The sequence below is a fragment of the Branchiostoma floridae genome, chromosome 13, assembly GCF_000003815.2.
Source record: "Branchiostoma floridae strain S238N-H82 chromosome 13, Bfl_VNyyK, whole genome shotgun sequence".
NCBI lineage: Eukaryota > Metazoa > Chordata > Leptocardii > Amphioxiformes > Branchiostomatidae > Branchiostoma > Branchiostoma floridae.
Genome location: NC_049991.1, coordinates 12,945,108 through 12,961,510, shown reverse-complemented (window position 1 = coordinate 12,961,510; position 16,403 = coordinate 12,945,108). Strand labels below are relative to the sequence as shown.

At 42.3% G+C, this 16,403-nt stretch overlaps 1 protein-coding gene across 3 annotated transcripts in view; it reads left to right on the top strand.

The window, feature by feature from the left end:
* LOC118429477 (glutamate receptor ionotropic, NMDA 2B-like) overlaps positions 1–15,850 on the top strand; it is a 72,835-nt gene extending 56,985 nt beyond the window's left edge. For 2 of the 3 annotated variants that reach the window (XM_035839970.1, XM_035839969.1), the window contains exons 4-13: positions 619–733; positions 4,157–4,347; positions 5,458–5,777; positions 6,344–6,466; positions 6,671–6,697; positions 7,287–7,507; positions 9,078–9,232; positions 10,633–10,820; positions 13,724–13,962; positions 14,075–15,850. In XM_035839970.1, the coding sequence (XP_035695863.1) occupies positions 619–733; positions 4,157–4,347; positions 5,458–5,777; positions 6,344–6,466; positions 6,671–6,697; positions 7,287–7,507; positions 9,078–9,232; positions 10,633–10,820; positions 13,724–13,962; positions 14,075–14,698 (2,203 nt within the window). In that variant the 3' untranslated portion in view covers positions 14,699–15,850. The remainder of the gene's footprint in view (positions 1–618; positions 734–4,156; positions 4,348–5,457; positions 5,778–6,343; positions 6,467–6,670; positions 6,698–7,286; positions 7,508–9,077; positions 9,233–10,632; positions 10,821–13,723; positions 13,963–14,074) is intronic. The other variant, XM_035839971.1, reaches the window with a different exon arrangement.
* The last annotated feature ends 553 nt before the right edge of the window (positions 15,851–16,403 follow it).

Below are 16,403 nucleotides of genomic sequence, written 5' to 3'. Positions count from 1 at the left end.
ACAGTTGTCATGAGAAGAATGAAATTCCCGTGGGTTTTACCATGGAGCCTACTTAAATTTCTCAGTGTGGGTGGCCAATCCAAGAAAATATCTCCATCTTACCTGACAGGACAATTTATCGGTCATCTCCTTTCTTGATCCTAAGGATATGAATTCCTGACAAGTGGGTCAGTATGATGGATCTGGTCATTCCGTAACGACAGATACAGCTGGTGGCATATCGGAATTTTGAGGCAGAGTTATGTCCTCCTTTTGACATCCCCTCTTGACTCAATATCTATCAGGTGCAAGACCGATAACCCGTCCAGTAATCACACATTCAGGAGAGTTTTATAATCTGAATGCCGTAACCCTGTTGACGCATGTGGTTTGGAACGGCACTTGATCATGAAGAAGTGAATCTAAGAACAGATCATTTTTAACGCGCTGGTAATGTCGAGCGAGCATTAGTCAAACTTAAGCTAGTTTGGAGATTACTGTCAGAAACTTGATGATGCGCATCATCAAGTTTCTGACAGTAATCTCCAAACTAGCTGTTGTGTTTATTGTAATTTTATTCAGATACATATTTATGTTTATCATACGTTTATTTACATTTATATTTATGTGTAATTTCAGATACCTTACCAGCACAACAATAGAAGATTTGGATATAAAGTTCAACGAGGACGGCACCACGACGATTAGCACTTTCGACATCATGAACGTGGACGGTAGGAAGTTATGGGAACGGGTAAATATCACTTTTCCTTTAAAGTCTGTTACATAGAATTATCAGTAGACACATGTTAGTATATAATACGTGCTGCTCTAGCTTCTGGTGCTACTTGGGCTCTAGTGATGCAGGCTACTATTGTATCCATTCTTACACAAACACATTTATATACATATATATGGTTACCGGCTCCTCCAGCTCTGTGCTGCCACTTGCTACGTAATGTTATCGAACACCACATGGTGCCCACTACTTTACTAGTAACAGATAATCCGTCTGGTCCAGTTCATTGCCCTTGTTTGTTTGGAACGGAACAAGATGAAGAAAAGCGTAAAAACAACTTTCGATGAAGGTAGATATAAGAAAAATACATGCAAAACTGCACTGATCAGTACATACTTTGAGCGAAGATATGTTTATGGACTAACTTTGTAGCCTTGTTGCGATATTTCAATAGACGCCAGTCCCAGGAGCTGCCCTCTGTGCCTTTTCCCCTGTGTGTTTTGAATATAGGATAACCAATTTGGGGTCAATATCCAGATGGTACTCAAAGATTACTCTTGGCGTGCATACTATTTGACCTTGACTTATATAGTCGCCCCCGTGCCAACTGTATATATTTTTAGACGGTGATACTGCGATGAGGTCCTCTTTCTTAGCTCGTGGTGTAATGGCCATTTGAAGTGTACTTCCTCACAGCATTGCAATTACGCTAGTCTGCGTAGAAACTTGATTTAAAAGTACCACAAACAGGTACCACAGGTGCTGGCCAACTTTCTTTGTAATGCTGTCTACCCATGCATGCTATGAGGCTGCCTGCACGGAATACCAATTGCCTGGCGAACAGTCACAACGCCGGCTCGAGCACGTTCGAGCGAACATGGTTCATTTTGTGCAAATCTCCAGGCAAGATTAGAGGCAGTCTGTCTTCTAGTAGTCGTTTTGTTAAAACATTCAACACTCCGAAACTCCATCCCCGGGCCTATTACCAGCGCTGCCGCTTGCTATATTTTTAAATGAATCACAATACATCTGCATATTGCAGTGTTTTTTTTTTCATAAGCCGTCTTAAAACCGTAACTCTTTTGACGCGCTGAACGTGTTGACTAATCCCTGCTACTGTTGCAGTTGATTAGCTGGCTCTATGAATACAAAATCTGACAAAGAGTATAAGTTGACTTGAATGGGTCTGGTTTGATCTGCACCTTAAACAGAGGCCATGAAAGGATACCATTACAGAAACTGTCAGTTGTAAGCATTAGCACCACTGCAAGGTTATTTCCGATGCCGTTGGACCATACGATGGTATCTAAAATAAATTTATATACGCGCACGTATACGGGTACAATGTAGTTCTCCATTAGCATAGTTTTGAAGGTTATACCAGGTTATTCATTCTCGTATGTATAATGAATGCCCATTAAAGTGATTGACTACGGCTCCTTGCTAATTCCCGTGTTGTGTTGTGAATTAGCAGGAATGGCGGAGTCGTGTACATATATCTGTAATTGTACTGAGTCCCGGAGCACCGCCTTCTGATGATGAGAGTAGAAGATAGACAGCACAAATATCAGTTTCCTGGACATGAAATTTATGCCTTGGCTTTTCCGTTACAGTATCAGATGTCTTGGCGGAATGGCAGTAAATCTATTGGTATTTTGGTCGGTGATCATTGTTGGCAACTACCTCTTGACATTTTTCTGCTCGCATCCAATTTTGTGATAAAGATACTGCCATTTACATGATTGCCTTCGCCAGAGGTGTATCCAATTTATTACTCCACGATTTATCTGCCAAGCAAGTGTAAGGCTGTGGAGCACTGGCGCGCAAAACTGTGAATCACAGTCGAAATGATATGTATACTGGACCTGCTTTAAGAGACTCTTGAAGTAAAAGAAGTAACCAAAACGAACGGACACGTACTATGAAAGCTGAAATTTTGCTCTATTATATGTTTTGCATGTAATGATATATATATCATGTTGATAGATTGATAGATTTATTAGTTCTCAATATAAGCTCTCTGCTATATTTTATCTGACCCTTACCTCCCTCATTACCCCAATGAAAAGCGGTCTGCAGTCCGATTTGAGCTTCTCGTGAATAAATAAAGTTCAAACAAACAAACTTAGAAAAGGTTTGAAATAGCTAGTATTGCTGATACTTTTTCCATAATACACAGTTTGTTTCCTCGGGGTGATTCAAGCGTCACGTCAGGGCAATCACTGGATCCATCGTTTTTCCATCCCCTGTTAACGACTGACGCCTTTGTTATGACGATGTGCCATTACCAAGAATGGCATCGTTTGCGATATGTATAGATTGAGTCAAGGCAAGGATGTTAATGAACATGGCTTAAACATAGATAATGTGTGCTGATGACGAATTAGCGATGGTGAGGAATAGACTCAGCACGTTACCGTGTTGAAATTACATGGGAATGTTTTTGTTTTCCTTTGTTCCTCCCAAGAGGAGATGGAAGTTATGATACAACATGGTGATAATCGCTTTAACAGGGCTTAGGCGTGTCAAATTTTTTGATGTATGTCAATAAGCCCCGACTACCTGCGAGCTATGTTTGTGTACATGTCTTGAACTTGCGTAACCCGTCACCAAGTTTGTTCCCGAGCTCAAATAAGCACATTAGTCTTTCCATGCGTCTTCATACTATCACTCTTCCATCTTTAATGTTGCAAGGTGGTGAATGTGTGAGCCTACATACAAATTCACGCCGGTACTGTTATCTGCGTAGCGCTCGCTCGGTAGCGATGCCTCCGATGTATGGATATCAAGATTGATCTTCGGACTGTTGGCTTACCGGCTAGTTGGCTAGTTAGCACGTAAGGCTTAGGTCACATTTAAAAAAAGGGGCCCGGCCGGGCAGCTATCGGGAGAGAAAAACATTATATGAAAGACAGAAAAATACAAAAAATGTCAAAATAAGATTCAAGGGCATAATTTGTGTATTTTTCTTGGTATAAAATTTGATTTCTCGTTTTTTAAAACATCCCGGCCGGGCCCTTGCTTGGAAATGTGACCCAGGCCTAAGCCAGGGGTTATTGACCGGTACTTGTGGTTCAATGATGCCAACATTGATCGTCTATGTGTAGTTAGACACTGGGCGAAATAAGACGCATGTACATTGTGTATGCAATCACATCAGCCAGACACCATACTCAATACGGGGCAGAGGCTAAAATCCTACATAAATAGCCTGCCGATATTAATGCCAAAACTTGGCGATGAACGTTACAAAGTATAGCAATGTAGAATATAGCAGCGGTGAGTAATGTGGACAAGTATCCTATTCATGCTTGGAATGACAACGCGTTATTCTGGTTGGAGCGTTCTCTAATGAAATATTCTGCGGCTGGCAGTTCTGTCTGTTAAAGTGTGAAATTTGCAATGATGAAATTCTTACTAGTTATTACGTTGTTTCAGGTGGGAAGCTGGAATAAAGACAGCCTGTACATGGAAGGGGTGACATGGCCGGGGAATAAGGCATCTCCTCCTAACGGAATCTCTAAGGACAAACACATCCGTATTGTTGCCGTCCTGGAGCACCCCTTCATTACGGCCACCGAGCCGGACATCACAGGAGAGTGTCATAACACTGTGGAATGCAAGAAAATGTAAATAAAATCACTATTATGCTCCAAATAGCAGTTACTCAATTTGGGGATTCTGCTTTTTGCCGTATCTTATTACATGGATGTCTAACCTTCATCGAAGAATCATTATTAAGTTTAAAGTCAGTTGTACATTACATCACGTTAACTGTGAAAACAGATGCTAAAAAGGTAAACGGTCACCGAGTACTTTCGATTGCACTAAAAGCCTGGCAGTGAGGCGTGCCAATTGAATCAAACGAATACCTTATAGAGCAATTCGATCAAAAGGCAAAAGTCTGTTTCGTAACAAGGCAACACTACCTACTATGCATGCACTGCGACGCGTTTTAAATCCCAAGGTTATCAGAAGCGACGGGCGAAATTGAATCTTTCTGTGTGGATGCTCCAACGGAAAGGTTGTAGCCATTGTTCTTTATCAGGAAATAGCCAGAGCGACCATCATACATTACACATAGTCTCTGTTAGCAGACGTTAGTAATTCTGCTCTTAGCAAAACCCTGATTGAAGCTGAATATCCGTTCATCTTTGTAATTCCATTAAAATATGGGGGTTTCAATATGAAATAGGCGAGTTGATTACGAGAAAAGGTTAAACTGTTCTTTAACAAAAAAGAATCGGACTCCCTACAATTTCGAATGGAGACGTGACTTGTGTGGCATTGGCAGCGGGTCGAAGTTTGCTAAAAGTCGATTTCGCCCCCTCCCCGTCCCCAGTTAAGAGAAGGTTGGTTTGAGAATGGTTTAACCTTGTCTATAATGTGGTTTACCAACTCAGCTAAACTTTCGTGCTAAGCAAGTTGAATTGGGCTCACACGTGCGTATATATTCATATATGGAAGCCGTCTCACCGGTCTCCACAGGTCGCAGGAAAAATGATACAAATTGGACAGATATAGCCAGATAACATGCCATCGAACAGGTGATAGCTCCTCTGGAATGCTATGTGTCTAGATTTTTTTCAATATCTAGCAATTTTCCAGCAACCTGTGAAGCCTGGTAGAGGCTAAAAATTCCATACGGACCTAGAACGGACTTGAATATACACGCAAGTGTGTGAACCCGGCTTTAATGTCTTCCGAATCTACACGACATTACACATTCATGTTGACAGAAACCGTACCGCCAGGGGAGGGATCAAGATGTGCTGTACGGGATTCTGCATCGACCTGCTGAAGGAGCTGGCCAGAGACGTCATGTTCTCCTACGACCTGTACCTGGTGCCGGACAACAAACACGGCAAATACGAGAAGGGAAAATGGACGGGCTGCATAGGCGAGCTCGTGAAGGGTCACGCCCAAATGGCCCTAGGGTCCATTACAATTACCAAAGAGAGAGCGACGGTTGTCGACTTTTCCATGCCGTTTGTGGAGACGGGGATATCCGTCATGACCAGGAGACGGAAGGGGGTCGTGCCAGCCACAGCATTTCTAGGTTCGTGTGGTTATTTGTTTATTGTTTGTTTATTGCTTATTTGCCAAAAATTGATACAAACAACCATGAAAGTACAAACGGTAAGAGCAAAATGCTTGAGAAACCAAAAACTTTACTTGCAGTTGATAACATTTTGATTATGTCAATTATTAATAATTATAAGATATATACATATACATTATATGCGAAAATATCGAAAATAAGATAAACGGAAGAAGAGAAGCAAATCAACATCAATAACATAAGAAAATAAGGAAACGATATAAGATACGCACAAGTTGGCACAACTATATCATATAGCTTTTGTACTTACAAATTTTACATTGGGGAGTTACCTTATGTTAAATGGAATCTTATTGGTACAATTTAAGACTATGATAGAAAACTAGATTTGCTTGATTCTATCTGAAACAAAAGGTTAACACCAGACCTAGAAATTTCCAAGAAAGTACGAAAGTTGTCCATCGTATTCAAATCATGTCGAATTTATTGTTACGTGCACTGTATGCTAGAACGAGAAATCATACGTTATCATCTGTGGCTATGAACTTTACGTTTCTTTGCAGAACCTTTCGATGTTTTCGCATGGATGGCGATGTTTGCGGTGTGCCTGTCGTGCGTAGCTTTTACCGTTATGGCCTTCGAGTTCTTCAGTCCGGAGGGATACGCGGGCAACCTTCACCCGTCAGGTAAGCACTGTTTGTCTGTTTGTTGTTTGTTTGTTTGTTTGTCAAACATGGACCTCGGCATAAAATGCAACCGGAATAATCTTAACGTCATTTGGATTTCGGATTTTGAAGATTCTGGATGTTTGCACGAAGGACGATTGCAACCAAATAATACATGTACGTACATGAATATGACTAAGACAATGTGATTCTTATATTTCCAAGATGACGCTCCACCAAGAGCAAGTGAAGGTATGTGAATTACATAAATGAAGTTTGGTGACCCTATACCTCAATGAAATATTTAGACTTGCCTGCATGCCCAACTTACATGCATGCATGCTGCACTGACTGCGGACAGACAGACGTGGACAAGACTTGTGATCGACTGCACAGAAGCCGACCGATAATGATGATGATGACAATGATGGGAATTCATCCTTCCTTTCGTCAGTTGTCCTCTTGAAAAAAATTGCAAAAACCTCCCAGGCAGTTCCAACATCACCCGCTAAATAACAAAACTCGATAGGACATTTTTCGGAGAACAAGAGCTGTCTACCGCATCAGTTTGGCGACCTTACCATCTTACAAAAACCCGATGATCCTCTACAATACCATAACAAGCCGGTTGGGGCCCCAAATTCCCCTAAGAATTCCCAAGGTTTCATCAAGACCTACCTACATACCAAATATCAAAACATTCCATTTGGGTATTCCCGAGTTTCACATACACATATACACAACCTCCATCATCTCTCACTTGTATTTGCAAATTGATTTTGTATGACGTATATTTTTGACTTGATGTAACGGAATAGTTTGTATATTGTACTTTCTGTAGCTGGCAGATTCACAGTGGGAAAAGCTTTCTGGCTCCTCTGGGCCCTCATCTTCAACAACTCCGTGCCAGTTGAGAATCCTCGCGGTGCGACCAGCAAGTACATGATCACCTTCTGGGCGTTCTTCGCCGTCATCTTCCTGGCGACCTACACAGCCAACCTGGCAGCTTTCATGATCCAGGAGGAGTACACGGAGGCCATTACCGGGCTGACAGACGAAAAGGTACGTCATTTCACAGGTTAAGGCCCCCTCTCCACTTGACGTGCGGCACGCTTGCGGCATTGCTAAGTTCGTTCCTGCGGTACTGTTTTGTTATTTTCTCCGATTTGTTATAATTCAGATATTGCGCAATACGTAAAAGTGTGACATAGAAGACCACAAAATACACAACAAGTAAGAAAATTCGTTCTTTATCTCTGAAATTCGTTGAGCATCTTCCGAACGCAGCAATGCCGCAAGCGTGCCGCACGTCAAGTGAGAGGGGGCCTTTACGTGATGTACGTCATGGAAGCACTCACTGCACTCTCACCATTGCCACATGTAGCAATAATCAGAACATCGGCAAGTCTGCCAACTGGATAGAACCGCTGTTGTACGCCATTGCAAATTGTCTTTTCCTTTGTCTCCCTCTAGAGTCCAACATAGCCAAGTGTGACAGTGTAGTCATGCATGTTTTGTGTAATCTGAGGGTATTGGCAAACGACAAACTAAATCATACCATAGTAATGTACTCACTATCACTGACAATCGAAAATGCACTTGCCTACGCAGATCTTTAATAAAATATCTAAGTAATGAAAATATGAGGGACATGAATGAAGTTACAAGACTTAAGATCAGCTGCCACAAAGTACATATTGAAACCGGAAAAAAACATAAAGCATATCTGTTCTTTTATCCAACGTTAGTTTTATCCTGTATCTGTTAAATGTTTTTCTTCAACATGTCTTGTTGTGACCTGTACTTAGCCCGGTGTGGCAAAATAATGCAATAAAGGTCTTAATTCTTTAGCAAAAATTCGATATAAAGCACTGAAGACGTCGTAATCTTATCCAATCAAATTATACCCACCAACTCTGTTTATGAGAGTTCATCTGCCTAGAATGACAAATAGAAAATCGAGCGTGCCTTGGGGTAACGCCGGGACATTAACGGAAATCAGACTGAACATCAAAATAATAACAGTGTCGGGGTCAGGATTAACCTGCGAACACTTCATCCCGCCATTGACGTCACAGCTCGTCCATGGCCGCCGGGATGTATCAGAACGGAGATAAATCTTCTCCGCCTACTTGCGTTTACACCTCGCAATGTTGGACGTGATGTCCATATAGTTTCTCACAGTCATCTATAAGGATGACTCAGAAAGTAATGCCATCAGTATCATATTAGGTTCATCTCTGTATGAGGTGAGTTGAAATCTAGAAGAAGTTAAGACATATATATATATATCTTCCTGCGACTAAAACTTCTCAATTTGCTGTTTCGATTTTTTGTGGGTGAGTTTTAAGTCGATGAGAACCAAGGGGTAGCACAATGGAGGACCAATCATCAGTACAGGGGAAATTTCCTCATACAATTAAGTTGATAGTTTCTTCCAAGACAGTAGCCATAATCTGATGAACCCCATGATGACACTTCATTAAATTAAAATCTGCTACTAAATTTTGCGGATAATACAATTGCAATACTGTCGTAATGAGTGTGATAGCTATTTGCATTTTATTACTTCTTTGCTATCCTATTTCTGCAGGCGTAAGTATTAATTTGATGATTTTTTCTCTCTTTACAGTTCAGCAATCCGTACGCCCACTCATTCAGGTTCGGAACGAAACCCAACGGCAGTACCGAAGCTTTTATTGCCAAGAATTTCAGGAGAATGCACGAGTACATGAATAGGTACAACCAACCGAGCGTCAATGCCGCAATAACAGCCCTAAAGGGAGGGTGAGTGCTGCACATTATCTATGTTTAGTGATGTACAATTATTATCATGAACCATCGGGTATTTTGGTGCTTCCTCCATCCTGTATAAAAATGGAGTAGAATGATAAATAAAACACGTAAAGTAAACAAAATACACATATGATGCAGGTAAATACAATCTTTATTGACACGACAACAGTACAGCGACTTTCGTAAGGTCTACATGTATAACAACTACTTACAGTACAACTAAACACACATATATGGATATCTATAGGTATGAATAAATCAACATATAGGGTCTAGCATGTCATTAACACTATTAGTTCTACGGTATAAACATTCGTGGATATATTTGCCTTCTTGTACACATTGAGGGTTATCGCCTCCCAGAATGTAGTTGAATTTATCTATCGAACAGAGAGTAGCAAATTCTTTAGAGCAAGCGGAAAGTAATGGTAATGTGAAGCGATGTTCCGCTGGTTTATGGAAGTCACATACTACTTGTGAGCGAAGTCAGCAAACCAACACGCGACCTAAAAAAAGAAGAACCATAGAAGAACATAGAATCACTTTGATGAAAACAAAAGTTACCTCTTTTTTTAATATTCCTGATTATGTCAATTTGCTCGTGAGAGGGGTAACAATCTGTTGATAATCAGCCGGGAGGGACTCGTCAGCTTACGGCTAGAGGTCGGGATGGTTGAGAGTAGGTTAGAAGCACTCAGGGCTCGGTCAGGAGTGAAGCTAGCGTCACATTTCCAAACAGGGGCCTGGCCGGGCTGTTTGTGGAAACGAGAAAAAGAAATGTATTCGTAAAAATATATACAATCAGGTAATGCCCTTGTGTAGTTTCTTATCTTGTATATCATACTTTTCTTTCCCGAACGCTACCCGACAGGCCCAGGTTTGGAAATGCGACGTAAGCCTAAGTCATTTACTGGTACTGGTTAGGAAGTGGTAGTGTCATAACTAGGACATGGTTGGCGTTAAAAGATAGTAGTCATTGCCGAAAACCTTAGTTGGCTGGTGTGGGGGAGGGGCGGCTCTGTGAGATGCTTCAGTTACAATTCCCACGTCGGAGGTGTAGCCTCGGCTAGGCTCCGGAGACGCAAATTTGTCCCGGTGGACTGCTGCATAACGCGGGGGTAACTGTTAGTGTTCTAGCGGTCACAACATCTATTTGTCGCCGGGCCCTGAATTAATTTATAAAAATCCGTGGCCCGACCGGGCCCCAAAATAGCCCGGTAGCCGCATATACCACGTATGGGTCACACCCGAAAGTGCACAAACTGCCCGGCAGGGCCCTCCAAATGTGACCAAAGCATTACCGGGGCTTTAGACAAAAATCAAAGATGTAATGAATGATATTCTTGTTCAGTGTGGTCATGCCCTTTATCTATGTCCATATGTACAAGCAGCACCCTGGACGCCTTCATCTACGATGCCGCCGTGCTGAACTACGAAGCGGGGAAGGACGAAGGCTGTCAACTCCGAACCATCGCGCACGGCAATGTGTTCGCCACCACCGGCTACGGTATAGGCTTTCCCAAGAACTCGGAGTGGGTCGACGATATCGACCTCGCTCTCCTTTCGTATTTTGCGAATGGTAAGGTCTGTTACGGGTACATATGAAATCCATTACCAATAGACATATGTGATGATGTTGCAAATATTGAAGTTAGTGTTTTCAACATAAGGCAGTTTTGTCATTCCCAATAAAGGCCAGTAGTTGTTGCGAGTCTCCATCGAACTAGATTTTCAGGTACTAAACGGACTGGCTTGTCAATAGCGCTGAGAAGCATCATAGGTACAATTTTCTCGCCCCATTTTCATCATCAGATGAATAATCAATAAGAGGCCATTTCATTTCGAGTCATTTTCCTGCTGCCGCATACGCGTCACCCACTCAGCTGCAGGCTTCTTGGGTACGGTGTGCTTTTCACAGTTGATATGGCGTATCACGGTTATCTTTTTCAGTGAGAATTTTCAGCAAACACGACTGTTCATAATCAACACTTTAAAGACGGAGAAATAACACTGTGTGCTAACTCGGTCAGAGAGACTCTATCTTCTTTCGAAGATTGCCACGTCTCAGCAGATATCCTCTTGATGATTGTATGAAGAAACATTTTCATATTACCTTTACATAGAAACGGGATACCTCACAATACGAAAGATTTTTTCTGATACCAAGTCATCGGTTCACTATATAACTGTTACACCTCTGAGAACTGATTTGCTACATACTGTTGCATTCCATCTTCTTTTACAAAAAGATGTGTCTTTATTTTCTGCATGAAAGTATAAATTCACAAGCAGGGAAACTCGCCTCCAAACCTTGACACATGCAGAATGGATTGAATGATGTTATCAGAGCATATCCACGGAATATCAATATCTGAAGAGTCTGTTTCGATTTCAGTGAAGGCAAATACACCACGGTCTTTGACCCACATAGCAAATAAGGCGTTCACTTTATATACCGCTTCATTGTGCCCTAAATTATGCTGCAACCATTAAGTAGAAGATGAAGACGCGAGAAAGCACCCTCTCAGCAGGGTGAAGTGAGCCGTGCAAAATGATCTGTCGAGAATCTACTAATTGGTTAGTCTTGTGTAAAGTTACCTTATGCCGTGACATAAGGAAATAAGCATACTAACTCATAGGACACGGTATTTATGTTGATACCGTGTCAGGCGCTGCAGTTGAACACACCGAGTCCCTTGCAAATTGTCGTTTTCATTCCGTGTGCAACAAGATACACGTCGTTCGAAATGGCTTCATATTTTGAAATGTACCGTTATTAGTTTGCGACACAATTCCAAGGCAAGAAAAAGCATAACTCGTATATTAAGATATTTCACGTCTTGCAGTTTCATCGTTCGCCCTAAGAGAGGCCTGTTTCTATTCGGGTGATTTGAATGATATTTTAATGTATTATTGTGTCTTTTTTCTTATTCGTGCGCTTTTAAGGTTTTACAAATTCATTCAGTGAATATTATAGAAAGACAACGTTCGCAACAGTATGATTCTAGTGAATGGCACAATTCTATGGAATGGATTTTGCACTACAACAGTCATATTAACGAACACAGAAATATATATTATATTCGATTTTCTCTTCAAACCAAATTTCTTCTTTACAGAGAACGTTTTGTGTGTGATACGCTATGTGTTATTTTTCTGCTATCGTCCCGAATGCTGTGTCAGTAATCTCAACGGCATTTTCGAATTTAATCCTTGGAGCGACACTTGTATTGTTACCTTGAGTGAATTTTTACGTAAGATGTGTACTCCAAGGAAAGGTTTTGGAGACTATCTTACGGATTTTATTGTTTTTACCCACAGATTTTATAGAAGATCTTCATACAAAGTGGCTTTCTGGGGTTTGTGACACCTCACCACTTCCAAAACCCCCGTGGTACCTAGCGAGTACGGCTTGTGTTTTCTACTTTTATGCGGATGTCCGTCTCGTGCTGTCCCCCTTCAAGTCATTTTTCCCAACATTTTTTCACTTTTTTTTTTCATGGAGCAAAACGTGTCGGTATTTTTTTGCACTCCCCGGTCTAGAAAGAGAGCAAAGTGTATTTTTTCGACAACCCTGTCCACTGTGTGATGCTTACTCATGGTCTGTGCCAGCCCCGTTACCAGGGTTGCGCACTGCTTCACATCCTGTTCATTTCTCGGGCCACATCACTTTTCTAGATCATCTCTAACCATAAAAGTTTCAGCAAAGACAACTTGACTCATTTTGGTTCTGGATACATTTTTAGATGGCCAGATAAACACGATCGGCAACAAGAAACCACAATTAAGTAGATTTAATCTGTAGCGCTGAAGGCCGGGAAATATCAGTAGACGCCCACGGCACTATGAATACACTACCTCTTGTGCATAGATAAAGTGGCGGTGTCCGAATAATGTTGATGGGATACCCGGCAGCACGCAGTTGTGAGGCCAAAATGAGCTGGGCCCAGAGTCCTAAAGCACGTGGGGTGATCCTGGTAACGATGAGGTTGGAATTGATGTTAACTTCATGACTTCTATTCCACTGTAACGACTGTTTACCCGCAGACCAAGGACCTCACAATACCGATCCTTGTGACTTTATGTTTGACCTGCACTGTTGTTCACATGAAGTAATATGTCGCAATGTATCGAGTTGACACGCATCGACAAATCATGGAGCCTGTCTTGTTCAGCGCTTGTGTGTTGCAGACTTCAAACCGTCTTCAGCCCTTGCGGGTTCATCTTGCGAGAATTCCTTGTCTCAAAAACATTACAGAAAGGAATAGATATTTCACCCCATATATACAACGACCTACTCGGTAAACATTAGAGTCTCCGGTAATAGAGTTAACTGTAGTCTTCAATATACGTTATCTACATCTATTCCCATCTCTACTTCTCGCAAGGTGCCGCATTGTCTGCATAATATGTGCTGTAAACTATGTGATTTCCTCCAGGCGCTCGCTAACTGGCAGCATACCCCATTGCTCGTCCATGCAGGTAAACTGGAAGAGCTGCACGAACTGTGGCTGACAGGATCGTGCAACCAGGCGTCGTCTGATCTGGACACCCACCCGCTCGGCATAGAGAACACCGCTGGAGTGTTCTACCTCCTCCTGGCCGCCATAGTCCTCAGCATCGTCATCCTGTTTCTAGAGCACTTCTTCTACAGGTGCTTACGGGAGCCACTGAGGCGGTGTGAATTCGACAAGAAAGAACTATTGGCAATCGTTAGCAGGGTACGTAGTCCTCAGAGATATCTAATATTCCGCCATTTAAAGATCAAGTGGGTTGCTCCTCTTCTCCAGTGGGAACGTCATTATTACAATATTCCTGTTATTTCTCCCACAGGGCACCCACGGCTGTTTGAAGGGAGAGGAGGTTGGGCGGAAGAGGAAAAAGAGGAAAAGATCTGAAGTGGAAGCGGACGTTATAATGGCGACCAGGGCGTTTGCTTACAGTTCAGTCAAGCATAGCAAACCTTACATGTCAGAGTTGTATGCCGAAGATAACGAGAACGAGAGCGAAAATGCCAAAGGAAAGGATGCTATAGAGAAAGCATTTGTCAATCACCTTGTCAGCGCAGTGTCAAACAAAAGACAAAACCTGCCGAACCCATTTTTGAAGCCCGACAGACCTCGGATGTCCAGAAGCGCGCACCAGTCGCCCGTGATGCGGCCCCAACAACCCCTCCACAACCCCTTCCTGAGGCAGCCCAGCCCTCGGCGGAGGAGTTTCCACGAGTTGCACCTCAACACCTTCCCCATGAACCCCAAGCCTCGAACGAGAAATGTGCATACCGTCGTAGGAGTGAGTCCATTCCTGAAACACGTCAATGCCAACCACCAGGCGAACTATCTGCGACAGGACAACCCACCCCGACCGAGAAGTGCCGTTGAATTCCCATTTAAAGAACTTGAGCCAAACGGCATCGTTCTGCAAAGACTGCCGGGGAGACGGGAGTCGGCAGTATGACCGGAGCCCCACCACACGAGCTGGCGATCAACACACCAGCCAGCTGCAAGCCTAACCACACAAATACATGGTGGAAGGGACAAGCACGTTACAGATGAAATCATCAGTACTGGTTATTGTTTTCAAAGAAATCCTTGGCTGGAAAGATCGCCTTTTTTACGGCCGATATCACCATCGTATCAATGTCTACCATCGCCTTCGGTTCCTTCAGATTATAGTCTGTTCAGTTGCTTTTGCCATCAAGAACACGAACTTTCTGCAAGGCTTGGCACCGTATTCCCGACATGAAAACTCAGGAGACTCTTAAGTCGGTGGTAAGACTGCGAAATGTCATGCCTTCGAGGTGTGAAAACTTACCCGTTGCAAACTTGAATACAACTGTCCTTCAGGAACTTTCAAACCTGCTTTTGATGTGAGCCACACGAGACTACGAAGAAAAATCGTTTCCATTTGTACCACGATTTTGCGTCGTAGACTTTTGATGAATCTACACCGAAACTCTTTATATTATTTTACTCAGGTTTGTAGGCATGGAATCATTGTACCAAGGCCACCAACAATAAGAACTAAATACTATGAGAACGTCTACTGGGGGACAGTGGAACTAGGATTCAGCATATGAAGCACTGCTATACCATCACCAACGGGCCTTTTATAACGTCCCTGTAAATATTAATGTACAGAATAGGAAAATAGAGGACCGTATTTCTGTATTGTGGATGAATTTTCCGTGAAATGTCCATCTGCAAGCTACATATCAGAGTCAAGTTGAATGAATATAGTATCCCGACCTGTTGATATCCTACCTTATTGTACAGTAGCCGACAGAAAGCTGCTACCGGAGTGTTGCCTGGCCTTTTCATTTCTTTCCAGTGGTTTCTACGGTGCGGTCGAGTAGTAGTAAGAACCTGTAACTACAACAGGCAACCTAGATATGTCGTCCTACTATTTCTAGTGACAATTCCTCCTCAGAGGATACGTGTCTGGTGAAGACAGATTGTCTTATGGTATAAGAAACGTAAGCATCTTGTGCAGTAATGAAACTAACCTTGACCATGAGCAAGCGGGCCATCCTTCAAATTGCGTACACTCTGGTACTCAGTAATTCTTTAACATACTATCTCCCAATGTGGATTTAGTGAGTAAATTTATTTTAAAAAATTATTCATTGGCAATGTCACCAATAGCGGTATTCTTTTCTGGACAGCAAGCCCCATTCTCTGGTGACAGACAATTTTAAACCAACGATAACGAAGAATTGTTGAACCAACTGCGCCTCCTAGCGGAAAAGTGTAACCCCGTGAGATGGAAACCACATACAAGCGGAGGATGGCCCGTTTAACCCTCACAATGTTGCCAACAGTCGTGAAGTAGACGTGAAACAAACGTAAGAAAAGTCTGGCGATATTTTTGTACCCGTCTCTCCATTGACCTAGTGAGCTGTCAAGCAGCAAACCTTTCTCGTCCTGGTGCTTACATTGTGTCCCAGCAGAAAGTGAAGAACTCTCTTTGGTTTCCATTGGTAATTTCGGTCACATACAACAAAAATGAAATCAATCATATAAAGAAAGATATATCCTTCTGGAAGTAAACTCAATGTATATTTGACAATAAATCGTATTGGAAACAAAGGGACTTTTCACTTTTGGCTGTTAACTGGAAATGATCGTCCTAGTTCTTTTACACAGAAGTGGAGAATTAATGT